This window comes from Lissotriton vulgaris, chromosome 4_1 (genome assembly GCF_964263255.1).
Source record: "Lissotriton vulgaris chromosome 4_1, aLisVul1.2, whole genome shotgun sequence".
Lineage (NCBI taxonomy): Eukaryota > Metazoa > Chordata > Amphibia > Caudata > Salamandridae > Lissotriton > Lissotriton vulgaris.
In genome coordinates, this window is record NC_141691.1 from 1,584,843,046 (window position 1) to 1,584,870,750 (window position 27,705).

At 48.8% G+C, this 27,705-nt stretch overlaps 1 protein-coding gene across 1 annotated transcript in view; it reads left to right on the plus strand.

The window, feature by feature from the left end:
* The window catches only part of ADHFE1 (alcohol dehydrogenase iron containing 1), a 359,867-nt gene that overhangs the window by 132,339 nt on the left and 199,823 nt on the right, over positions 1–27,705 (plus strand). Inside the window, exon 5 of the mRNA XM_086965816.1 lies at positions 7,246–7,400. Coding sequence (XP_086821942.1) covers positions 7,246–7,400 — 155 coding nt within the window. The remainder of the gene's footprint in view (positions 1–7,245; positions 7,401–27,705) is intronic.

Here is a 27,705-nt window from a genome sequence, read left to right on the forward strand (position 1 = left end):
GTGCGTGTATAAGCGTCTACGTGTCTGCATGAGATGCGAGGGGCATGGGCCTACCATGGTAACAGGAGCTATGAATTACTTGCACGGAGACAGTGAGGCCGGGCCTTTTGCTCTGCAGCTGGAAAGATGTTTACTTGAACTAGTAGGCAGGAATGTATTTCTGAGGAGCGGAACAGATAATTCGAAGGTTGAATACAGTCTTGGCAGACAACAGGCTGAGCTAAGCGCCGTTAGCCGCGCAGGGAGTAAGGTAAAGGTCACGGGTACAGAGGCAGCCCAGGCTGAGGCGTTCAGAGTCAGAAGGCAGGAAAAGGCTTGATGGCAGAATTCAGGGCCTACTTCGCCAGAGCTGAAAAACGTGTAAAGTACACCACATAAAGACGTTGGCAAGGCATACTTAGGAACGGAATATTCAACCCATTCAGGGTGGATCTGAAAGAGGACATGTTAACGTTGGACGCAAATGTATTTGCGTCTTCATAGCTGGCACAGGAGGGAAGTTACATGCACTTTAAACTCGTACATGGAGACGGTGGGGTACACGTTAGGGAACATTTCTTGACCATAAAATTTATATTTCCTCAATACGGGAGCTGTCTCTTCTCTCTACTCTCCAAGAACATACACCGCATGAACGGGGCGAGTTTATTAGCACTTAGTTTATACAATTCAATGGGAATTCCGTTCGGCCCGGTGGCCTTCCCAGAGTGCACTACCCTGAGGGCCTGCGCCAATTCATCATCCGTAAGGGAGGAGTCTAAATACTCTCGGTTTTTGTCCGAGAGCACAGGCATCTGGATATCTCTAATCATTGCACTATTGTCTTCCTCTGCATACCCGCCGACCTAGGAATACACCCCGCCATAGTATTCAGAGAATTCGTCCACTTCTGCCTGTGGGTCAGTGACTATCGTGGAATCGGTTCCCTGTAGTTCTGGCACCAGTCTCGACGCCCGCTCTCCCTTCTCAAGCCACGCTATCAATTTACCGGCCTTGTCCCCATGCTCGTATATCCTGCTCTGAGTATCGGCATTCTGAGCTATGGCCTTGTCCCTTGCGAAACTTCTATAATCGTCCTGTCGCAATTTTAAGAGGTGCACATTCTCCGGAGTTGCTGCCCTAGCTACTCCCTCGTCCAGATGTATCACTTCCGCCTCCGCCCTTTCCATTTCCGCCTGGTGCTTCTTTTTCTTCCCTGCTACTAAGGACAGTACCTCCCCCGAACAACTGTCTTGTAAGCTTCCCACAGGATTTACGGTGAGCCTACAGAGCCCCTATTTTCTTGGAAATATCTCTCCGTTATCTGGACGATCTCTTTCTTGGTGTCTGGGTCTTTCAGGTGTCATGCATTAATAGGGGCCACCCTCCCCCTGGCAGATTGGCCACGCTCAAACTGAAGCCATATGGGAGAGTGGTCGGAGATCCCCCTCCCTAGGGGTCGTGCTTCTCGAACCGCGGCAGCCTGGGCCGCAGGTACCAGAATGTAGTCAACTCTAGACAGGCTGTGGTGTTCAGCGGACACCTGTGTATACTGTAACCCTGTTGGATTTCGCACCCTCCAACCATCCATCAGCCCAGTCATGTCTAGGAAGTCGGAAAGCCACATCTGTGCCCGTCTCAACGCTCTGGTTGGGTGCCTGTCTAGTTCCCCGTTCAACACCGCATTGAAGTCTCCTTCCATCACCAGGAAACCCAAAGGTAAAGTCAGGAAGATAGCACCCAGGTCACGAAAAGTGTCAGACTGAAGGCCGGGCGGGACGTATATGGACATGAAAGTGACTGTCTTCCCTTCCCACTGCCCTGATACACCAATGTAGTGGCCTCTCCGGCCATACCATGTAGCTTGAATGTTTAGGGGAAAAGAGTTTTTAACCAAAATACCAACCCCCCTAGACTCCGTAGTGAACCCAGCATATGCAACCCACTTATAACCCTCTTTGTGAAGGGCCAAGCAACGATTACCAATAAGATGGGTTTCCTGTAATAATATAATGTCCAGGGAGTGTCTTCTAATCAACTGGCCGACCATCCCCCTCTTAATTCTGTCTCTCAGGCCGTTCCCATTCAAGCTTAGCACTTATATCCCCGATCCTGACTAATATCCGACATTAAACCAGTATGGATACAATACAATCATAGCGTTGTCACCTGGTGCAAAGAGAAAGAAAAAGCATAAAAACAAACGCCAACTAAACTCACCAACTGTGTGACCCCGGGCGCACGGGGCCTCGCTAACCCCGTATTCCCCCCCCTCCCTGCACCCCTGCTCTTGGCTTATGCCCATCCCCAACTTGCAGTGTGCCTGTCGCCCCACAATCAAACTCACAAACTAACTAAAGGTAGTAACGATGAGAAGAATCGATGTCCCGCACTATGCCCCCCCCCCGCACCCCCCCGCGCAGCTCCATATCAGGCATTGGTTCATTATTTCGAAATGGCCCAGTAAATCTGCACCAGAAAAACAATACACACCAATGAGTCGAGACCCACCACCGTGTAAATAGCCATAGTTCCACTGTCTCGTTCGCCCCTTCACTCCTGCTCCTGTTGTGCACCTTCTCCCTCCTGATTGTGACCCTCTGATTCGGCCAGGGGACGGCTATCGACCCAGTCCGATGCAACCTCCGGGTTGTTGAAGAACCAAGTCCGCCCCTCGGCCTCCACTCTCAATCTTGCCGGAAACATCGTTGTATACCTCAGACCCTTGTCTCTAAATTTCTTCTTCACTGGTAAAAAGCTTTGCCGCTGTCTCTGCACAAGCTTTGTGAAGTCCGGAAAGAAGGAGAGGGAGGCGTTCTCATATTGGAGGCCCCCCCGAGCGAGCCGCCTGCAAAATAATATCCCTGTCCCTGAAATTCAGGACTCTCGCAATCATCAGGCGAGGTGGCGCTCCAGGTCTGGGCCATCCTCCGGGCACCCTGTGTGCCCGTTCAATTATGAAGAAGTTACTCAGTCCCTTAGGCTTGAGATGAGTGAGGATGATATCCTCGACAAACAAGTCTGGGGCACGGTTCTCAGTTTTTTTCCGGTACCCCAAGGATGCGAATGTAATTTCGACGGGCCCTACCTTCAAAATCATCGAGCTTCTTGTCCGTCAGGGCCTGGGAGGCCTTAAGATCATGTACCTCCTGCTGGATCAATTCCATATCATCTATAAGGCTGGTGGTTTTAATATCCAACGATTTGACCTTCTTCCTTGCTTTTGTGAGGTCCGCCCAGATGAGGTTAACCTCTATCATAACCATGTCCAGTTTATTATCAAGGGATTCCATTTTATGCCCCAATGATGCCTGAACTCCTTCAATAGCCACCATCACATCCTGAAGCGTCAGCTCTGCCGCCGCTCCCGGTGGGTCACCGCTCGCCGAATGGGCCCATTTCGTCTCCACAGGCGATCCTTTGGGCATGGTGTAACGGTCCAGTTTGTTGGTCTGAATCTGTTTAGACCCTCTGGAAGACCTGGGCAGACTCTTATCGGTCTCCGGCCTGGCTGCCATCAGGAAAGCTTCCACCCCCGGGTTCCGTGTGCTTGTGCGGGGCCCCAGGCCGACTCAGCCACACCCGCAAACTTGCCTTCTCTTCCTCTGTCCGACACCACCGCACGGAACAAGCCAAAGCAGCAAGACGCCCCTGAGAGGTGTGAACCTCTGCGGTCCCAGAGCAGAATCCTCAAGAGGACCGGCCAGAACCAAGCCGGTCACAGCACGTCCTTCACTGGCCGGGGCACACACAACACACCCTGGCTTTACCAGGTGCCCTGGGCCCAAGCAGCCGCCACCCCACGGACAGGTCACAATCACAAAGAGGCAGCGGAGGTGGAGAACCCCAAGGCGGCAAAGATAGGCAAGATAAGCAAGTGGACGAACAGTCCGAGGGCCGTGCTGTGGGAGAACCACCACGCAAACCCACCACAGGCGGAACAAAGGCCTCCAGGGCCCACAGCAGGAGGATGCGCTGACTAACAGCGTGATAGCGCCCACGGAATCTCTTGTTGCTCCCCAGGCGTCACCGCAGGGCAGTCGACGTTGCGGCCGATCACAGGCACTCCACCACACCCATTCACGCCAGTGACATCCAGGCAATAATTAGGCGAGGGGGTGGGGGTGAAAACCACAGGGCGGTGATAGTATATTAATGAGCAACAGGCTGATGACCGCCCCGCGGGGGAACCACTCCGCAGACTCAACACAGGCGGAACAAGGATCCCTGGGGCCAGCAGCAGGATAATGCGCCAGTTGACCACGCAGCAGCGCCCACGGAATCCCTTGTTGCTCCCTGGGCATCCACACAGGGCAGCCGATGATGCGGCCGGCCCATACACACCACCGCACCCCCTTAGTCCAGTTGCCAACAGTCAATATGAAAGCGAGGGGGGGAGAAGGGCAAGGCCATACTACGTCTTTTCTGGGGTCTCGATGCTCCAGCTGGCTGCTCCACTAGTACCCCGCACAGAGAGTCTCCAGCACATACGAGAGGGAGCCACAGCTGGTACCACCGGTGTCACAGGCAAGTCCCCTCCTCCTGCGTGTGGATGTGCTCCTTCCTCACCACGGCACCACTTCACCACACTCCTTCAGCAGGCAGGACCGGCGACTTCCAGTTTCTGGCCCGTTGTTTACTTACTGCGACACGCCCACTGGGCGCACGTAAGACCCGGGTCCCAGCCGCTTCTGAGGCCTCAAATGTTGAACGGCGTAGCTCCGGTCCCCAGTATCGCAGAGGGGCTGGAGTAGCAGTCGGAGACACAGCGGCACTTCTTACGTCGGGCGATGGGCTCCGACTCCAGGATAGATGACAGGATCACGGAGCTTGGGGGCTAGTTACGCGGAGCAGAGGTCCTAAGCGATCATCTTGCTCGACGTGTAGCTCCTCCTCCGTCCCTAAAGTTTTTAAATGTCTAACATTTTGACTGAAGGGAGCAGACATTCAGATATAAACATACAAAATGAATTCATCCATACTAATATAATAAAGAGAGAGCCCAAACCTTTGAGGCGGGTAATCTCAGGAACCACAGCACCAATCACAACACCCAATACAGTGTTGGAAAGGGCAGTTGCAGCAGAAGGACATAGGCTATGCAGACGCCAACCATATACATTTAAAAGGTAAAAGAACCGTGCCAACAAAGTAGTCCCTTGTGGGCGTGTGTGCGTTGTGCTGTGGGCGTGTGCTGGGGGCGTGACAAACGCTGGGGGCGTGTGGTACGTTCCGCCTTTCATGCCATGTCTCATATCGTGTGCTAATCCCACCCTGCTCTCTTTAAACACCCCTGCACCCTATAATCATAACCCACCCGTACTCCTTAAAATACCCCAACACCCTTAAACACTAACCCATCTTAACCCTATAAATATACCCTGTACCCTGTACCCCAAACCTAACCCTGAACCCTTAAAATACCCCTGTACCCCAAAACCCAAACCTACCCCTGAACCCTAAAAATACCCCTGTACCCCAAAACCCAAACCTACCCCCTGAACCCTAAAATACCCCTGTACCACAAAACCCAAACCTAGCCCTGAACCCTAAAAATACCCATGTACCCCAAAACCCAAACCTAGCCCTGAACCCTTAAAATACCCCTGTACCCCAAAACCCAAACCTACCCCTGAACCCTAAAAATACCCCTATACCCCAAAACCCAAACCTAGCCCTGAGCCCTAATAATACCCCTGTAACCCAAAACCCATACCTATCCCTAAACCCTAAAACTACCCCTGTACCCCATAACCCAAAACTATATCTGAACCCTTAAAATACTCAAACACCCCAAAACATATACCTCAGTACCCCAAAACATATACCCCTATACCCATACTTACCTAATCCAAACATTAAATAAAAAACATGCTTTCACCATTCATGCATTTACAACGAATTTCGTTGTAAATGTATGCGTGGTAAAAGCATATAAAATGTAATGTCATGCGTTATAATGGCATTGCGAAGTCATGGTACTTTCGTAATGAAAGTATGCGGAGTGATGGTATGCGGAAAGAAAGTTGCGGAATAATGGGTGTTTACCCTCCCCACGGTAAGTACATTGGTGGCACGGCGTCCCACATCTCCAGCAAAATACTCATATATTTTCACCACCCATTTCAAAAATGCACAGGTCTCTCTCATGGATGGCCAGCACCGACATACACTTTTAGACACACCTCCGGCCACAAGTTCTAGAATTGCGAACTTTAGAGCTGGGGAGCTACGTTTGAATCTCGGCAATCAGCTCAATATCCTGTGATTCCAGGCAAATCGCTTTGTCTCCCCGTGCCTACCACAAATTAATGTGTTCTCCTGTAATGTAAATTGTGCTTGTGCCATGTTGTCGAGTTCGCGCTATATAATATTGCAAGGAAAAATAAAGTAGGGAAACTCGAGTTCACACACTACTGAACGCGCACTCTTAAGTGCATCAGCAGTGCACTGTGAATGGGAGCATTTCACAGGCCTGTCACAGATAAGAAATGCTATCAAAACGAAATCCTACAAAACAATATACTACTGGCCGGCAGCAATTCATAACTGGACAACGTCGGGACGGGCTGCTAGTAATGTATAAACGTTGAACAGGTGAAAGAATGAGGCAAGCTTGTTGGTATTTGAACCTGCAGCATCAAAGTTGCACATACTCTATTGCTTAATTCTTAAACAGCTGAGCTGTCTCATCAACCATTTAAGAACTAAATAAATCATACACTTGATGTAAGCTACCCTTGGAAATTTTGAGGCTGTGTTAGGACGTCCTAGGCTCAATTTTTCGAATAGTTCCTGTTAACCTCCGTGGACCTTTGGTACATTTACCTTCCCTGCTGTACCTCTAAAGGCCTCATTCCCTCTTAGTAGATATTATTATGTTTGCTATTCTCTTTTCCTCGTCTCGCATACCCACACCTATACTCTAACATGCTTCCCCACATCCAAAATCAAGATATTTACTATAAATAGAGGGCTGATGACTATGTTGAAAGAAATATGCCATTCCTAACCTAGGTTCTTTTTTCATAATGATGTCATATTGCTCCCGTACTGCTGATGAAATAATGCTAGAAGTTTTTCTAGAGAAGTTGTGAAATAAACATTTGAATTTAAAAAAATGACTCTACACAGTTCCTGGAGAGTTATTCCTAAACGTTTATGTTCAAGAATCCATTGACTTGTGCATCATCTCCTTAAAACAATAGCCATGTTTATTTGCCTTGTGAAGCCAAACCTAACTGTTACTATTTCATACTCTGGTAGGATCTTCAGAATATGGGAGCTAGAAGGGTGTGTGTGATGACAGATAAGAACCTGAGCACCCTTCCCCCGGTAAAGGCTGTACTGGACTCCTTAGCAAAGAATGGCGTCTGCTTCAAAATGTATGACACAGTCCGAGTGGAACCAACTGACTCAAGGTATGTACCCTCCCCCTCCATTCGTATTCTATTAAAAATGCATATAACAGCATTGGGAGTTATTACTTTCTATTGACTGCATTAAAATGTAAATAAGTGATGTTATACAGACACAATCAATTATAAATATAAACCCAACATTTTGGTTTCATAATATTGAGGATACATAGCTTGTGTGTGCACGTGCGTCTGTGTGTGTGTCTGTGTAGACACCATGTTGTCGCTGACTAGATTCTAGACAGGATTCACAAACGTAGAAGGTCTTGCAGGGACTTGCCCAATGCATATATGCAACACTTGAGCATGTCATGCATTTTTTGTATTCGCAAAATTGGTTGAGTATTCAGTCTTAAGTTTACTTACACAACAGAGGAAAGTCGGCATTCAGTGTGAGTTTATAGTAGTTATACAGGTACACAGGGTCGGAAAAATGGGCGTTTCCAATGGATAAGTCACTAAAAATAGGAAATGACAGGCCAAAAATGGGAGTATGTTGGAAGCCACAGAGTGGCTCAAGGAAGGCACTGCAAATCAAACAATACTCCCATAAATGAGCAAGTGTGTTAAGTCTAAAAAACACATGAGAAAGTCGAATCCCAGCCATTACTAACTTACAACAATTTAAAGAAAGCAGATGTAAAGGTTGTTGCAGGAACAGAAGACCAGACATAAAACATTCAAACGTGAAAACGTTAGGCTACATGTGCCATGTGTTGCTAAATATGTGTTATCCTACATGCAGTATAAAGGATGTGTGGTATCAGACATGCACCCAACCCACACACTGCGCACAGCCTTTGGCCATTCACACTGGGGGTATGGTGTGTGAGTTTTTATTTTTTTCCAATGGGATTCAGATCGGCGGATCCCCCGCGGGTACCTGTGGATCCCCCACAGAACCTGCAGAACCTCAATTCGGGACCCAAAAAAATAATTTTGGCAAACTTCTTACCTCGGGGACATCGCCATGTCTTCTATCAAGTCAGGAGACATGTATCAACCAACTAGAACAACATATTATCCTTTGTTTTTTTCCTAGTAATTTTCTATGGTTTTTGTTTAACGTAAAGTAATATTTTATTACCGTACATAGTCCTTTTGTGGGCTGAAAAATGTTAAAAGCAACATTCTGAGACATATATATATAAAAATATATATATATATATATATATATATATATATATATATATATATATATATATATATATATATATATATATATATTTAAATAAACATTAACCTGTCTCTGAGGCTTTCTTTTAATATTTTTAAGCCCACCGAATACCTTCATGAAAACAACCACAAGAGGGCCTTGAACTCCAGAGGAAGACTATAATGTTCCAGCTAGGAGTGCTTAAAAAACATGGTAAGTTCTGCTTGGGTCATGTATTTAATGGCCTAGGAGACTTACTCTTTTTCTTCCTAATTTTGCCTGGGGGCTGCTGCTCTCCTTGCAGCCCGACCACATAAAAAAGACTTGGTGGTGGCCCTCCCTAGTCTAGGGCCGCCACCAAGCTCACAGAAATATAAACCTAAAAGCCCTTGCAGGGCATTATGCGGCTCTTTTCAAGTAACAGTGAATGATAAATGAGAGCTCCTGACACTCATTTACTTTTTATTGTAGTTTCCCAATGCCCGACACCCTTTTTATAGAATTGTTAGGAAGGCAGCTGCTCTCCCCAAGCCTTTACAGTCCCTGAGGACCCCATCCACCAGGGCCTTATTCTTTTTAAAGGGAAGTTGGCAACAGCCTAACCCTTTACAGTCCTGAGGATTACAGCCCCTTGGGCCTTCTTTTATTTTGGGAGGAGGGGGCGCACGTCCTTCCTCCCCAAGTCATTACGGCCCAGGAGACCCCATCCCCAGATCCTTTCTTCTTTTTAATAGGGGAGTGTGCAGCCCACCTCCCCAAGCCTTTTGGCCCCAGGAACACCAACCCATGGGGTCCTAAGTGGAAATCCCGGTGCCCACCAGGAGCACCCACAAAACACTATGTTGGGGGTTACGGGGAGAGACAGAGTGACCCCACAGCCCCCCCCTGCATGAGCCCATCCTCTGTGCAATGAGCGCCAGCACTGCTCCTGCCTGGTGAGAGCAGCTGTTTTTGTATGCTTCCACCAGGCAAGAGCAATCTGAGTTTACCTCCCTGCAGGAGCACTGGCAGAGAAATTAATATCTGTTCCCACCTGGACGGAGCAGAAAAGTGTTCCCTGCCCACGATCTCTTGCGTAGGTAAAATAAAATACTGTGTCGCACAGATAGGCTCCCCGGGATACCGTGAGTGAGCTGGCAATATATTTAAATGCGGTGCCCCCCCAAGCCTTCACACCCTGGGGATGTTTATTTTTCTAGCGTGTGAGCCTGCGCTTTTTATTTTTTTTATTTTGCTGCAGATTCGCAGATCCTCTGCGAATTTTCAGCAACATTTATTTTTACGTTTTTGGGTATCCTTGTCCTGCTCACTTATATCATAGGCTAACTTCTTTCTCAGGACTTAGGACTGAGTCCCTGTTAGAACTGGGGGTCTCTAGTTGTGGCAGAGAGAGGTACCTTTGACCAAATAGGGACCCTTGCTAAAATAACCCCTGCTCACCGCCTTGGTAGCTTGAAACAAGTAGGCAGGTTTATCTCAGAGGCAGCGTGTAAAGCATTTGTGAACACATACAGTAATTCAGTGAAAACACTACTAATGGACACCACACCAGTTTAGAAAAAATAAGTAATCTTTACTAGACTTAACACAAGACCAAACAACAAAAATCCACAATACTGTAATCAAAAATAGACTTTAAAATTGTAGTAATAGCTTAGTTCAATGTAGATGGTAAATGCAACACTTTACTCTCAAAGTACCTTGGATGCGTCATGCAATACAAACAAAAGGGTCACAGGGAAGGTGATGCATAGGTTCCTTGCTTCGGGGGAGGTGATGCGTTGGTTCCTTACTGCAGCGCAGGGGAGGTGATGCGTCGGTTCCTTACCTTAGAAGGGGTGATGCGTCGGTTTCTTACTGTGATCCGGTGCAATGCAACAAAAGGGTCACAGGGAAGGTGATGCATCAGTACCTTGCTTCGGGGGAGGTGATGCGTCGGTTCCTTACTGCAGCGCAGGGGAGGTGATGCGTTGGTTCCTTACTGTAGAGGAGGTGATGCATCGGTTTCTTACTGTGATCCGGTGCAATGCGACAAGATGGCGACAAGATGCAATGTGACGATCCGGTGCGATGCGACAAAATGGCATCTTGATGCGATGTGACAATGTTGGATGTGATGCGTGCACGCTTCTCCGGCGATGCGATGACCTCTGCAGTGGCGACATGCTTCTCCGGTGATGTGAGATGCTTCGTCGATGATGAGAAGACGAACAGCTGTAGCGTCTGCACGCTTCATCGGAGATGCAACGGCAACTGCTATGGCGGTGACACACTTCTCCTTGTTGCGTCGCGCTTCCAGCTCCCAGTGGCTCGCAGTCTTCTCAGAGGGCCCAAACAACAGTAGGCACCTCTCTGCAGACAGCATTCTACAGTAAGGAAATTCAGGGGAGCTGGTGGTGAAGTCCTGTATCCCTGAGACTTCAGGCAAGAGGCAAGCACAGTTCAAGCCCTTGGAGACTCTTCATCAAGATTGCAAAAGTACACACAAAGTTCCTTTTCTACTTTCCTTAGCAATAAAGTAACCACTGCAGGCCAACCCCAACAGCACTGCACAGGGGCAGTCTCCTCCTTCAGCTTCTTTTGTTCTTCTCCTTGGCAAAGGTTTGTCTTGATTCCCAGAAGTGATCTAAAGCTCTGGGGTATGGGTCCCCTTTTTATACACACAAATCCTTTGTCTCTGAAGGCAGAGAGTGTCTGTACATATGGCAAACACGTCCTGGGCAAATTCTGCCAGTGCACAGCTTCTTCCTTTGTCTGTGTGGGCCAGGGTCATCAGACACACCACAGGAGGTGGAGCCAGCATTGTGGAAGGCAGGCACAGCCCTATTCAGGTCCAGGTGTTACTCCTCCCACCACTCCTCATGCAGATAGGTCTATTCAGCTGTGTGCTGACTCACCCTGTTTCCTGGAGCCAACTCAGCACAGTCACTCGCAAACCAGACATGGAATACACAGCCTAGCAGAGGCAAGCTTTGATGGTTAGGTAAGAAAGCAGCTGATTTCTAAAAGTGGTATTTTCAAACACGTAATGTTAAAATCAACTTCACTAAAAGATGTATTTGATCATTCTGAGTTCAGGCATACTAAACTTGAATTTCTACCTAGTTCCCTGAGTCAGGTAGGATTATAAGATGTTATAATCAAACGGCCCATGCTGGCCAATGGGAGCAGGTAGCCTTGCAATAGTAAAAAACGAAATTGACTGTAATTCACTATCAGGACATGCTACACACATCAGGGCATGTCCTACCTTTTACATACAATGCACCCTTCCTGGGGACTACTTTAGGGGTGACTAAAATGTACAAAAGAGAAGGTTTTGGGACTGGTGTGCACTTGCCAAGTCGACATGGCAGCCCCAGGCTGCGCACAGGCTCTGCAATGGCAGGCCTGAGTCACATTTTACAAGCTGCTTCTGTGGGTGACACAACCAGTGCTGCAAGCCCACCAGCAGCATTTGATTTACAGGCCCTTGGCACACAAGGTGCACTGTACTAGGGTCTGACAAGTAAATCAAATAAACCAATCATGGAGTCACTAATCCAATACAACACTTTACAATAGGGACCACTTGCACTTTGGAACTGAATAGCAGTGGGAAAGTGCCCGAAGCATCTCGACCAGCAAAACAAATAGCAAAAATACAGGAGGCAACAGCAAAAAATGGAAGCGAGACCCACACCAATGGTGCCAGGTCTAACGGTCCCAAGTTCTTAGATGGCTGCCACCTCATCATTGTTGTTGTGGTGGCATCCAAGCAGATTTATTCTTGAGATTTGATGATTTCATGGATCCGCTGCAGCGTGAAATATACAACATTCTTAGACTTAATTTGTCAAAAGCTACGGAACATATAAACACTACATCTCAAATAAGGTCTCTGAGCCAAGATCTAGCTCTCAGCCAAATTTGTTATAAATCTGTTCATCAGTTTTTGCAGTGTCGCTGTTTAATTTTCCTAGGGAATTATGAATGTGGAAAATGTGTTTTGGTAACCCCTGCTTCTTCTCATGCCCCCCTTGATGGATCACCCCTGAACTTCCAGGAAGGGGCTAATGTGGATAAGGACTTTTTTTGGGAAAGTTTCATTTAGATGTGGAAACCAAAAAATGCTTTGTTTTTGAAACATAGTCCTAACTATGATTACCTCTACACAAATGAGGGAACGTCCTTTCATGATAGCACTGGTGCTACATCTGCATCAGCGCTATCTGTATTATAGAACAGGATGCACAAGCATCTGCAGCCCCTTCTGTAATACCATTGTGCCCCCAGGGCGCAGAACACGGGCGCACATGTCTGTTGTGCCTGCGCACATGTCTGTTGCGCCCGCTGGGCACAATGTAAAATACGGTCCCTGGTTTGCAAATGGTTGTATATCAGGCCCAAAATATTTTACTTATTAGAATCCAATTGATCTTATGATCTCACAGCTTCTTGTTTTATGCTCAGGTCTTGGGTCCCAGAGAACTTTAATTTATATTTTAATGTAAAATATGGCAGTCATGAAGTGCCACTTGCTGTTCAAAGTTGTTTAGTGGTAGACAAGCAGGCTGCCAAGGAGTTCTTATTTCCCCTTGCCTGCCTCCAGCTCAATAAAAGTCCACACAACAGCCTTACACATTGAAATTCTCTACTGAAAAATGGGTGCTCTGGCAGGTGCTGGACAAGGGAGATATCTGCCTGTTATCTTGTTGGCTGAGAAGGAATTGGAAACTAGGAGTCTTTGATGGCTCATCTGGCACATGCATTTTTCTGTACTTGTGTAGTGATCCAGCACCTGTGCAGAGTGACCATGTGTGTTCAAACACAGCCTTGAGTGTTAGCAGTGACAGTGACATGAGGTTCTTCAAGGCAGACCAGGACCATTCGGATCTTACATGGAGGTGAGAAACATCATCCATGTTAAACACTAGCTCAAACAACAGAAGAGATAGAAAAATACAGATTAAGAGAAAAGAAGTGAAAATAGCTAGGAAGTGTTTGCGAGCCAGCATGATAAGTGCTTATCGATGAGAACTGCTGCAGCAACCATTTTGATTCAGTTTCACTTGTGAAATGGACATTATGAGACATTGCTGCATATCTTATGTGGTAGTCAAAGTTTAGCATCAGGTGTCTTCCCACCCTGACACTGCAGAGTGGATGTGCAGCTGCATGTGTTCATCTTAAGTAAGACTGGCAGGGCAGCCAGTCTCAACCTTGCAAATCTTGATGTTTGTGTGGATGGAAAGCTCTGCTGCATCCATCTCAGTTCAGGATATACCAATAATAGATGGGAGGGGGGAGTTATTTCTTGGTCCATGCTGTTCTAGGTCACAACACAGGCACTTCCCCGTTTCGCCTTCCCGGACCATGTTCTTTTCCGTCATTTCCCACCATGCCTCAAGGTTCTTCATTTCAGCAGCTCAATCCTCTGGGGTGTCAAAATCATACACCTTGAAGTCCAGGGGGACTTTGAATTTCACCTGGTAGAGAAATTTATATTCAAGAGCCTTCGCCCTCAGTTTGTTTATCCTCTTCAAAGGCCATTTGCTTTTGCTATACAAGCCTTGTGTAATCCAGGAATATGAGGATTTTAGCAGATTCATAATATCTGTTCTGGGTTCTTGCAGTCAAATTCACGCCTTCGATATCTGTCTTCTATCTCCTGAGGGGGGGGTCTAAAGCAGCAGTACCGCACTCTCGTCAAGACTAAGGCCGATCTAGAGTGAATGGTGTGTGGTCCTAACCTGTATTCATGAACAACTCCTCTTCAGCGGATGGGATATTGTCCAACTTCTTAAATCATTTATGTTTTTTGTGCTAAGCAATATGAAGAAGGCAAAGTAGGAATCAGTTTTTTTTTTTAAATACCACTGGTATTTGGGTGCAGAGTTATTTTAAACAGCTAGTTAAGTTCAATTTTTTTTTTGCAGTATTGAAATATAATAAAAAAAGAACAGTAGTTTTCATAGTCATCAGAACGATATGCACCATTTAGCATCAGAAGGAAACTGAGTCACGAAAAGGAAAAGTATTTGAGCTAGATAATATCACCCATCTGGCAAGCCAACGCGTCTAACGTATGATAAATAGAAAGTAGAGGTGAACAGTTTCTGGATGACAAGATTAGCTAGTCACAAATTATCCCACAGAGGAAACAATCGCATGTCGGTGCCATCATACATCTAGCTACAGCATTTTTAGTGATCACCTTCCTATAACCATATCAGGACATATAAATGCCCAGGGCAAGACTGGCATGCAGTACACAGGATCTAGGTTAGAGTGGTGATTTTATGGAGGGTACATGGTCTACATGGCTGATGTCTTAGCCAATCAGCAGTTTAATTACAGGTGTCTAGGTAATTTATGTCTAATATGGGTTTCTCTTACCAGTACAGAACATCCTTCGGTCTCATGTAGTCAGAGAAGGTTGATCAACAATTGGTATTTGGTTGTTGACTTTAATACTTTTTTATAGGTTCATACACTAGAGCCAGGCCGGGGGCTTTTCTCCAGTGGTGCAAAATACAGGTTTATGTATTAGCCAGTGATGTTGCAATTAATTTCTCCTTATAGCTGGACATACATGTGATGCCTGACAAATGGGGGGGATGAACACAAGGCCATCAGCAGGCAATCTAGTATTCCATATCATGGTCCAAGACGGCATGACTGCAATGCATTGCTATAGTATATGAATCTTTTTTCTGCATCTGCAACATTCTCAGTGTTGTAGGGGCCCTGTCTTTTACACTTTGAGACGACACTAATATAATTTGTGAAGTTTCCAATAGGAATATTTCACTCTCATCTCTCTTAGGTGTTTGCCGTGCAAAAAGAGCAATGCGGCCAAGACTTTGTCTCTTAAGCTATAGTCTATTGCAGGTTACCAGAAGGTGCTTCAGGTTGATGGAGTCAGGGAAATTGTTTTATGCAAAATTGAAATTAGAATAATAGCATCATTTGTCCATAACGTTGGACAGGCATTGGAATTATATCATGATCTAGAAATATAAGATCCAGTGTAGGACCATATTTATGCATTGGCCTTGAATGTGAAGGAAGGGCTCCAAAAGCACTGCTGATAGCTTTGGTTACTGGCTGGGTTATTTTTGCATTCAGTTGTAGAAGACACCAAGTGCCAATGTATGAGGATACCTGCAGATTACACCATGGTGTCCTCAGACTTTTCTTTTTACTTGACCTATCTTAAGACCGAAATGTTCAATGCATTGTATGTGTGCATGCTCCCCTTCCCTGAGTACCAACCTGCATGTATAGTGCAAAGTATCCTGACTTTTGCTTTGGCCGTGCTAATCTAAGAGTATGCTCCTGGGTCTAGGCCTGTCACTGTCGTTGTGAGTTCCTGGACCTGTCCTGTGACAAAGAAGGGTGCACCAGACATGCCCTCATTGTGGGCAGTGGACTACTTTCCAGGTGGTGGCAACACAACTTGTTTTTCTAGAAAGATTAGTAGTGTGACCAGACCTTCTTATTGGAGCATTGGGATAAAGGCCTACTGGACCCACGTGTATAAAGTTCTGCTGTTATGTATATGACCAGAGTCATGAGCTTTCTTTGGAATCCTGTTTGTATGTCAAGTTCACGCAGTTTGTGTAGTGTATGTAGCATGTGGGATGGTAAGCTGTGTGTATGAGTAACCCTGAGTAATATGGACCTTTGCCATCTATTTTTGAGGTCTCTGACCTGGCATAGCACCCGATGGAGGGTGAAGACCGCTCTGAGACAGTGACAGTGTATTGCCTGCATTTCTGTAGCTGAAGGTAGAAGAGCCAGATGCTGAAGTGACCAGGATGGAGAGAGACAGAGGTTACCTTTTGAAATACCATGATGCCTTTTGTTAGCAAAGAACTTCTGATTAGTCATCCATTGCACTACATTTTGTGGATGGTAGGTGAGAGGGGTGGGACTGCAGTCTGGTGTGTGATGTGAGGGACATTCTATTTGAGGTCTGTCCTTTGTTGTCTGTGCCTGATTACTCCATCAGTTGGTCTGATGAGAGCCAGGTGCAGAAACACCACACTCTTCTTTGGGCCAGGGTTGAGACCACGCCAGTGCTATTTGCTGTCAGAAAAGTCAATATACACAATGATTGTGTCTGGAGAGCAGCCTAAAGAATACACTTGAAAAAAGAATCACCCCAAACTTGTTCACCAGTTTGAGACAATTAATGTGCATTCCTCGTTTAAAAGTTATGTATAAAAGTGTGACACAAACCATCCCACTTTGTTCCAAATGAAGCGTACTTTATGACCAGACAAGGGAGTATTCTGTAGAGTACTCAACGGACTGCTGTGCAACCAGGCAGGGCCAGGCATACTACTTCCCTCTAACCACAGACAGGCAGGCGTGGTGTCTGCCTAAAACCCAGTCTCCCCGAGGTGAGGGGACATCACTTCAAGTCTGCACGTTTGGCTGGAGGAGCTTTCAATCTGATTGACACATTTTTAGAAACCTGCCTGTCTGCTGTGAGAGGTAAGGAGTCTGCCTGGCCCTGCAGGAAGACTTAGGTTCTGATTTACATCTCGGCAGATGTGTTTCTCCATCATAACGGTGACAAATATCCCGTCCACCAAAAAAAAATCCCATAGGATATAATCCTGGCGGCCTCCGTCCTACAGTGCAGCAATGACCATCTTTGTACAGGAGGTGCCCCTGACCCACCCGGTTGGGGTAACAACAGAATGCTGTGGGGACAGCTTACCACTACTGGTGTGGGGGTTCATACTGGTGACAAGGGAGCCGAGGCAGGCGCTGAGAGGGCTGCTCTTGGAGGACTAAGGAGACCTGCTCCACATCCTGGTCCGATGCCCCGGATTGTTTCATGAGACCACAATCTCGGGGCGGGTGGGGTTTGGGGGGGCCCAGTGTTACTCGGCCTAACCATGACCAATGCCTCTGGGCACGGAGCTGCTATCCTCTGTGCCCATTGCTGCCTCACTGCCCCCCCAGGCCTCCCACCCCGATTGTACACCGGACCTGTACCTGAGGTCTCCGGAAGTCTGGTTTCACTCCATGGTATATGAGTGGCTCAAAGAAGGTCAATGATGGCCCACACATTCCTGGTGGTGAAGGTACAGCAGGCTTTAGCACCCGCCTCCCTTGCTATACCCAGAGACAAGGCCTTCAGGGACTGTTCAGTCGCCTCCCTATTGGCCAAAACTTCAACCATGGACATGAGTGGCAAGGGTAAATCCTCATGACAGCCCCATTAGACCAAGCTACCCTCCACATTACGCAAGACCATATGGAGAAATTCCTCAGCGACATCCCACTGAAAATTGGCACCTTCAAATCTGATTTTAAAAGCTGTTCAGGAGCTTCGCACAGATATCCCCTCTGTAGGCACGAGAGTGGATGATCTAGAACTACCAATGGATTAATGTGCGGAAGACCAGGAGCTGCTTTGGTGCCACACGGTCAACCTGGAAAAACAACAGATCGAATTGCAGGCCAGATAGGAGGACACCGTAATATCTGCAATAGGGAAGTCCCCTGGGGAGCGGAAGGAATAGACATCATGAACTTCACTGGGGATTTGCTTTGGGCCATCCAAGGGGGCCAGAAGGCCAATCACTGATCCTAGACAGGCACACTGTATCACGGCTCCAGTTGGTCGCTGGAACAGACCCCCAAACATCCTTACCAGGGTCCATTTGTTTCAAGCTAAAGAGGCAGTCCTGCGGGCCGCACGTGGCAAAGCAGACATCGTTTTCTGTGGCCACACCGTGTAGATCTTTCAGGATCTCCCTCCACTGACACAAAAAGAAGAGACGTCAGGCTAGTGACCGAAAAGCTGCGTGACCTGGGACTCAAGTACCAGTGGGCCCACCCCTGTGGATTTCTTTTTCAGTGGAGTCGCAGGCAGGGCCTGGTGAGATCCCAGGCTGAGGCTACATGTTTGCTGGGTACCCCTGATGGATCGCCCTTCCGAAAGCCCTCTAGCCCCCAACTAAAGGGGGCGGAGAGTTGGTGTCCCACTTGGGAGACAGTTCAAGGCTGTGGTGATGACTGCCACTCCAAAGTGAAAGCTCTGCATGCCGCTGAAGATATCTTGTAAATGCATGACATGAAACGGGAATGCTCACTGACCTCCAATGTTGACACATCATGAAAGCTGTACTCCTCTTGACCATAAAAGATTGAATGCATGTGTTGCTGCATCCCGTTAATCTGAGGCCGTTTGTGCAGGGTCCACAGACGCTTGCATTGTTAGATACATTATTCATACCTGCTGTTGTCACACACTACTACACTCCATCCTACGGAGATTAGCAGCTAAGTCACTCTCCCAGTAACAACTTACCCCCCTTTACTATGCTTTGTTCCTTTGAGAGTGACTACTCTAGAGGGATGGGCGGGCTCAGGTGTCTGTCCACTGATGGAGAAGCCCATTATGTTGGGCCCTGTTGGCCAGCTTTAATACAGCAGGAAAACCGTTTTGGTTACAAAAATCGCCTGCACACAGTTCATCCCTACTAATTTTCAAAACCATGCTCACTCTTCTGGGTCAACCGAAAAAACCCAAATCTCTTCCTACAAATCCATAATTTAGAGGAGCACTGTATATATATATTTTACATTCCACCAAGAGTCCAAAGTTAATCAAAGATACATCCAGAAGTGTATGATGCTTATATGCAAGCACAATGACAGCAAGTGCCTTACTTTTCACTCAGTTAAATGACATCAGGAAAGCATGTTCTACTTTCATAATACTCCAAATGTCAGATTGTTGTTAATCCTCTTTATTTTCTCAAAATTTATAAAATGTATAATAATACAAAAAGACTAATACACATTGGGAACAGCCTACGGGTTTCGTCCCTGTTCTCATGGGACTTCTTCGGGGCACAAATCCAACTCCGGGACCTATGTAGGTGGTTCTTAACCCTGACGGTTGAGAGGGGGAAATCTGTCCTCACCCTCCTCAACTTAGATGCCCCAAATCAAGCACAAGACACATTTCTATGTGGAGTACTTAAAACCAACTGGGTTCTGCCGGAGGAGACCTAATAGTAGGAGGGGACTTTAACCTAGTTTGGGACCCCGGGGGGTGCTAGAGGGCGCCAAGCAAGATGGCCTCAATACTGTGAGGCTCTTGCTGCTCGGAGAATTATCCGATCTCTATCCTGGCCATCCAGTCCCTATGAGCGATTCTGCAACAAACATTATGCGGGGGAATCATGCGGGACTGCCCGGAATTTAGAAATTAACTGCTACCTGGCTGCGGAGCGCTGATCTGCACGACTGGTCTGAAGCTGCGGCCGGTTCTCTCATGGCGGACATGGGAAGGCTGCTGAGGAAGTGGTGAGGGCCGGCGCGACGCTGTAGTGCTGATCTCGATTGGGGCATTGGAAGCTGCTGGCCCTTGTCACGCGATACGCTCCCTGGTGTCTTGGAAGCGGGGTACGGCGGCCCGACTGGTATCCGTGGTCCGGCTGGAGGAGGGGGAGCCGGAGACCTGCTATGGGCATCATGGGCGGTGGGCCTCGGGGGAGCAGAGGAGGAGACCGACACCGGAACGTTGCAGAGGGCTGTCTCCCTGCCTGCTGAGGACATCGCGGGCGGCGGTTCTCTGGTGAGCAGAGGAAGAGACCCGACCCTGGGGCCAAAATGCTGCGGAGTGCTGCCCTGTCTTCCCCGGGCTTCAGTGGCGCTGAGGACTGCGGAGTGACGCGGGCGCCTGTTGCAGGCGTGTGAGGCGCTGCGAGCGCGAAGGGCATCGGGCTGCCTGCTTTGAGCAACCCCTGCCCGGCCTGCACAGCAGGACCCTGGGGGCTGTGAATCATTAAGGCGGAGCTGGGTGTGAGGAGTCGCGGTTCGCGGCGAGGCTGCGGGACACCGCGAGAAGCAGAGCTGGCCCCGTCCCTGGAGGAAACACCCAGAAGGAGGTCCGGCCTGAAAGGACCTTGTGGAGGGTCTGCTGCCTGCCTAGACAGGGCCTGGCCCTTGGAGTGCTGAGTAAAGGCTAGTGTGCCTGCACCATACATAGAAGGGCACAGTGGACAGTGGGTCCTGGGGAGGCAATATCACCGGCCCAGCTGGGGGCACTGAAGTGTGGCTGGAGCAGTTTCTGGCCCCTGGGACTGGGGCCCTGTGGGGGACCTGGACAGCACCGAGGGAGCGGCATCCAATTTGGAAGAAGGCCTGCTTGCAGCAGCACTTGGGACAACTCCTGTTTGCCCTACCCCTGGTGTGAGAAGAGTTGTCTGGGCCTCTCCCCCTTGAGTGCCTCCTGCTGAGTGGCATTGTGTTTGGAGGTGTGAGACTTAGACGGGGGCCATCATCTTTACTATCTGACCGGGGATAAAGACAGCCGCTGTGGGTCGCACTGCGTAGCTGGACACCATGGGGAAACTCGACGACCGCCAGCCAAAACTAAACTAAACTAAGCGAAAAGAGGAGCAGGCGGAGACCCAGGCACCCTCGACTGCCGACCTAAAGGAGCTTCTCCTGGCCATGCAGTCCAGTTTGATCTCCATAGAATCCAAAATGGACTCCATGTCTGCGCGGCTAGATGGAGTGTCACATAAAGTGGACAAACATGAGGAGCGCCTGGGAGAGACTGAACGGCGGATTTCGGATCTGGAAGACCCATCTACCACGACTACGACTCGCACGGAGAGGGTGGAGATGGAGAGGGTGCTGCGTGTGATTGCGGCCAAGAATGAGGATCTTGAATCCCGTTCTCGAAGGAACAACCTCCGCATTTTGGGCGTGTCGGAAACAACTGCAACTGGGAGGATGGAGGACTATGTAGAGCGCCTTCTCATTGCGTTATTTGGAAGGGAGACTTTCTCATCTGTCTTGGTGGTGGAACATGCTCATAGGTAGATTGCGGCCCGCCCGGTGCCTGGGGCAACACCACGCCCAATAATCGCCCGACTGCTCAATTACCGAGACCAGGATGTGGTCCTGCGCCTATCCAGAGAGAAGGGACATCTCCGACACGAAGGGATGGACATCTCGATATACCCGGATTTCACCATGGCGATCCAAGAGCAGAGACGGAAATTCCTACCGGTGAAGAAGAAACTACAGCAACTTAACATCCCGAATGCGATGCTCTTCCCAGCGAAACTTAAGGTAACTTATCAGAGTAAGCAGCATTTCTTCAACACTCCGCAGCTTGCACAGGACTTTCTGAAGACCCTACCGAGGGCGGCGGCATAGCGGGCTTCGCCGCCTCCTCGTCCTGGGGCTGGCAGAGGCACCTCAGGTGTAGAATGACCCTTGACCTCCTTTATGGCGCAACTGGATGAACATAAGAACCTGAGGTCCTGATGCAACTAATATAGGTGAGAGGGGCAGCTATGTAAAGCGGGAGAACAATTGGGAGGGCTGTTCATCCCCCCTAGAGGGGAGCAGGGACCCAGTTGAGAACTCTGCTGTGCTGGCAGCTAACTTCGTAGCGTGGACGGAGATGATTGCTTTGACATTGTTTGGGATGGGTACCCGCCCCCCGGCCCACTTGTACAGATACTGACATTTATAACTCGCCCGATGCCTGATGCAAGAACGATTTGTTCTAGTCAATGCCTTTTTATATGTAACGAAGTTCTGGATGACCAATGTATACTTTCCCGAGCACCCTCGCTATAGCGAGGACGACCCCTGGATGCCCTCTGGACGCCACCTCACAGGTGACCCCTTACTGAGATGAATACGGGCTTTGTACCACTAGTTATGGAAATGGTACGGCTGTTTTCCCTTGTTGAGAGTCTATTTTTGTGGGAGGGGAGGGCGGGGGGAGGGACCTGGGCCACAGCAGGATTGGGCTGCTGATGTGGGTGGGGGGTGCAGAACTGTTGGTTGAATGTTTGAATGATGATCACTGTCAGGCCCTGCCACATGCCACTGTTTTTCAAGTTAATTGTGTCATGAGCATGAAGTACCGCAATGCCACTAGACGTTGCTGGAGAAGGCGATGCCCTAGGTTGTGTAATGGATGAGCGCTCAGGACCCCCTACCTACCACTTCCTTACCTGGAACGTCAGAGGGATGGAGATGCCCGTAAACGCAGACACATACTATCGTATTTGGATAGACACAACATACACTGCGCTATGCTACAAGAGACGCATTTCAGCCCCACGGTCCCCCCCTACCTTTGCTGCTCGATGGGCCAGCCACATGTGTTTTTCTTCTTACTCTATATTTGCCCGAGGCACGTGTATACTGGTGAGAACGTCCCTTCCCTATACCCCACTCGGAAATGTCACTGATAAGCAGGGGAGGTACTCCACTCTATGGGGCGGATAGCTAATCAAACCTTCACCCTGGTGTCATGCTATGGACCTAACACTGATGATCCAGAATTTTTCCGGGTGCTTTGGGGAAAGATATTAAAGATTGGGTTGGTACATCTGAAGTGGGGAGGAGATTTCAATGTGACAATCGCCCCTGGTATGGACCGCTCCCACCAGCAACCACACCACTACTCCCGCTCACAGGCTGCCCTTAAGGCATTACATGAGGATTATGATCTGGTTGATGTTTGGCGACAGTTACACCCGACTAGGCGGGAGGACACTTGTTATACTACCGCTCAAGCGTCTTGGTCAAGGATAGATGTCTGGATTATTTCAAAGCGCCTTGCCCCATGGGCTACGCATTCTTCCCATTTGCCTCGGACTTATTCGGATCACTCCCCGGTACTGGTCGCTGTGACCCTCCCGCACAGACTCCCCTTTCCAGTTCTGGCGCTTTAACCCGCTCTCCTTATTGGACCCGGTCTTTAAGCAGGAGTTGGAGCAGGAGATCGCTGACTTCTTCCTCAGGAATAAGGGCTCAGTGGCACAATATTCCACCTTGTGGGACGCCTTCAAGGCTACGGTGCGGGGACTATGCATTGCGAAGAGTGGCGGGGTCCTGAGGGACATCCGTTCCACTTTGCATCACCTGGAGACAGACCTTGGGCACATTGATATTGAACTGCAGCAGGGTCCCACCCCTGAATTGCAGGTTAGACTCCGTAGTGCTCTTAGTGAATATCAAGAAACAGCAGAGAGGGAATGCAAACACAAAGGGAAGTATCATAGGGCACAACAGTATTGGGAAGCGGATAGGCCCGGGAAGATGCTGGCAGCTCTGGTCCGACCTCCACGCTTCTCGAACACGGTGCTGGAGATTGAGGGGGAAGATGGGCAAATGCACAATGACGCGACCAAGATTGTGGACATTTTTAAGCAATTTTATAAACAGTTGTATAAAACTCATAGAACTCAAACCGTAGATTTTACTCCCTTCTTCGAGGATACCGTGATTGCCTGGCTGGGAGATGGGCAGCAGGCTTTCGTTTTACGACACCATGAAGATGAGGAAATCATTACAGCAATAATGCAGTTACAGTCCGGGAAGGCACCTGGTCCTGACGGCCTCCCGGCCAAATTTTATAAGACATTCCATCATCTCCTTATTCCAGTGCTGACACACGTGTTTGAAGAGGCCCGGGAGAGCGGTATACTTTCCCCACTATGAGAGAGGCACGTATCATTTCGATACCTAAACCTGGCAAACCGCCTCACTTGTGTGACTCATATAGGCCTCTCGTGTTAATAAATGTTGACGCGAAAAATCCTGGCCAAACTTATTGCTAATCGTATCAGTCCCCTTATGACATCGCTGATGCTCCCGGATCTATCAGGTTTAGTGCCTACTCGAGGCACATCCCATAACCTGAGGACGCTCTTTGCGCTCTTTCATGACATTGATCCGGATGCCAATGCCGCAGCGGTATTTCTTGATGCCACTAAGGCGTTCGATTCCTTAGTGGGACTACCTTGCTTTTGTCCTCCAGCGCATGGGATTCTCGACCCCTTTTCTGGAGTGGATCAACCTGCTATATTCTGGAGTGCGTGCCAGAGTGGTGGTGAATGCAATTCAGTCGGCGCCCTTCGCTATCACACGGGGCACCCGGCAGGGATGCTCCCTGTCGCCGCTGCTTTTTGTCATAGCCATCGAGCCCCTAGCAGCGAAGGTCCGGCAGCACTATTGTGAGCATGCCCTAATATATCCTGAGAGGCACATTTTGATCTCCTTATACGCAGATGACTTAACACTCTACTTGCGGGACCCCGCGGTTAGCCTTAACCCCATCCTCCGCTTGCTCATCCTCTTCGGACAGCTCTTTGGCGTTAAAGTGAATTGGGGCAAATCCCAAATCTTCCCCCTCACAGACGCTACAAAGGAATTTGCACCTGATTTTCCGCTGAAATGGTGCGGAGACACCATTACCTACCTGGGTATTTGAGTCTTTCGCTGTCGGGAGGAACTGATGCGATCTAATTATGGCCGTGCGCTTGACAGTATCATAGACAAGGTAGCTGGCTGGGTCTCAATGCCTCTTTCCATGGCAGCTAGAGTGTCGCTGATCAATATGATCATTTTGCCTAAACTCCTTTACCTTTTAACTAACATCCTCTACGCCCGAGCCGTTTTCTATTTAATTGTATTAAAACACAGTTGATCCGACTAACATGGGGAGGGAAACAGCCCAGATTGGCGTGGGGCATTATGACTCGGCCCTTCGAGGATGGTGGGTTTGAGATCCCGGATTTTGATCTATACTTTTCTTGCGCACAAGTGCACTTTGCGGCTTACTGGTTCCGCCCCCCCCCCCCCCATATATGCCTCATCTGGCTATCGAAGACGGGTATATGTCACCCACACCTTGCGCTGCATACCTTAGCACGACCATGGTACCGAGGCACTTGGCGGCCACCACGCTCCAGTGCACGACCAGTGCCTGGCGTGACTTACCGCGCACACTTCGGTGCCCCCGTCTTTACTCGCCACTAGTGCCCCTGCATGGGAGACAGGATATTGCATGCAGCGAAAACTGTCTTATCCCACTTGGGGTCACTTATACAAAAATGGGAAGTTTAAGACGAGTGAGGAGTTTTTTATCCCCTGCACCCCTACTCCTTTAGAGCGTTTTTACTATATACGAATTAGACAAGATGTACGATCACTAACCCAGGACTTCCCGTTGGAACCCCCCATCATGGTCCCCTTACATACTTTATTGCAACAGGACCCCCCTGAACATGCGGTGTCACGTTTATATCGTTCCACTCAAAAAGAATGGGAAAGGAGCCCTGCTCCAGCTAAAAGGAAATGGGAGGAGGAGCTGGAGGCTCCCATTTCCGAGGACCAATGGGCCTATTGCTGTCACCAAACAGGGGTCATCTCTGCAAATAGCAGGCTACGCCTGATACACTATGAATACATTCATCGGTTATATTATATGCCTGCTAGGCTGCACCGGCTACACTTGCGCGACACGGACCGCTGCGATAGATGTGGCTGCAGGCGCTGATTTTGTGCACTTGGCATGGGATTGTCTGCTTGTTCGGGAGTACTGGAGGGAGGTACTGCAGGCGCTGGATGCAATGACTGCGATACATGTGTCTGATGACTCTAACCGTCCTGCTGGGCTATACGGAGGAAATTCCTGCTAAGGTCCGGAGGTTTGCCGCTCTAGCCCTTTTAATGGCAAAACAGCGTATAGCTTGTCGCTGGGGACGTGGGCGTGCTCCTACATTTAAAGAGTGGCTTAATGACCTTGTACATTGCCAGGAGCAGCTGGACATCTATGCTGATCTAATGCCACCTTCCTCACGCCCTAAAGATATTTGGAGCCCTCTTAGGGCATATCTTCTGGAACACACTGACAATGGGAAGGTGGACCGGAGTCCGGAGCGGGTGGGAGATGGGGGGGGAGCCGGGAGGAGCTTGCGTAGGCGGGAGAATCCCTGGTTGTGGGCCCATAAGATCCTGGGACATGACATTGAGCGGGGGATGGGGCACAGGGGGGAAGCAATCCTTGATCATACCTAGGCACCTGTGACACTTGGGGTAACTGGACTAGCTATTGGATGGAAATATGGCAACTGTGGCTGTTGATCTTTGCTGGAATTATGATTTGGGGGGTTCAGGTGTTTTCGTTACCTTTTAGGAGACCTAAATTGACTGCTGTCTGCTCTGATTGCCTATCTGACGCGGCCGGCCCATTGGGTTGTAGGCGACTTGCTGTGTATGCATCCTCCAATACTTTTTGCATGAAATATCATGTAATGCTGTGCCGGCCAGATGGAATGTAGGCACCTGGCTGTGTTACCTCCCTGATGTCCATAAAGGTCAAGTTTAAACCCCCCCAAAAAAAAACCTAGTTTGGGACCCCGAATTAGATAGGAACATATCACGCTTTCAAGGCACTGGAGCCATTTTTCGGCAACTCCGACGGAAGCTTGCAGACGCAGGCTTGGTTGATGCATGGCAATACTTACACCCAGATGCAAGGTACTACTCCTTTTATTCAGACGTACACCTGTCGTACTCCCACGTAGATTATATCTTCCTCACACACTCCTTCCTAAGGGGCCTGGAGACGGCTCTGATCTTGGATATCTCTATATCCGATCACGCTCATGTCGAACTCGTGTGGACTTCACATGAGGCTTCTTCATGAGGTCCCCGCCCACCACTGGTGCCTGCACCCTCAGCCTGTTTGAGGCTATTCTCACTGAGGAAATCAAGTTTTGGAGCATTCGGATAAACCGCACCCCACTGCACATGGTAAATGGCAACTGGCAGTGCTTAGAGGCCAACTGAGTGCACACCGGGTTAACAAGGAGGAGAGATCTCTATTACCCCTTAAACAAAAATATTATGAGAGGGATGATAAGGTGAGCACCCTCTTGGCCTTCAGGTTGCAGATGCAATACGCCTGTTCCCATATCTTTAAACTGCGGGTGGCGAACTCCACTTGGGCCATCCAGGAACCGAATAAGCTGGAGGCATTTTGGGCCTACTGCCAGAATCTTTATTCCAGCATTGGGGATGATCCCGCTGCCAATTATTCTTACTTCCACGGTTGTTCCTGGCCTCCCTTAGATCCCCGGATAGCTCAGGAGCTTGAAAGCCCTTTTACAGCATCTGAGTTGAGTTGCTCCCTTCGGGGCTCCCGGTGGAGAAGATCCAGGCTCAGACGGCCTACTGGTCTCCTTTTACAAGCTATTCAGCCTCCATTTGAAACAACACCTGCTTGAACTCTACAACTCTTTTACACATTCCACAGGGCTCACACTAACTATGTTGGCAGCTGAGATAGCACTCATCCCTAAGCCGGGTAAAGAA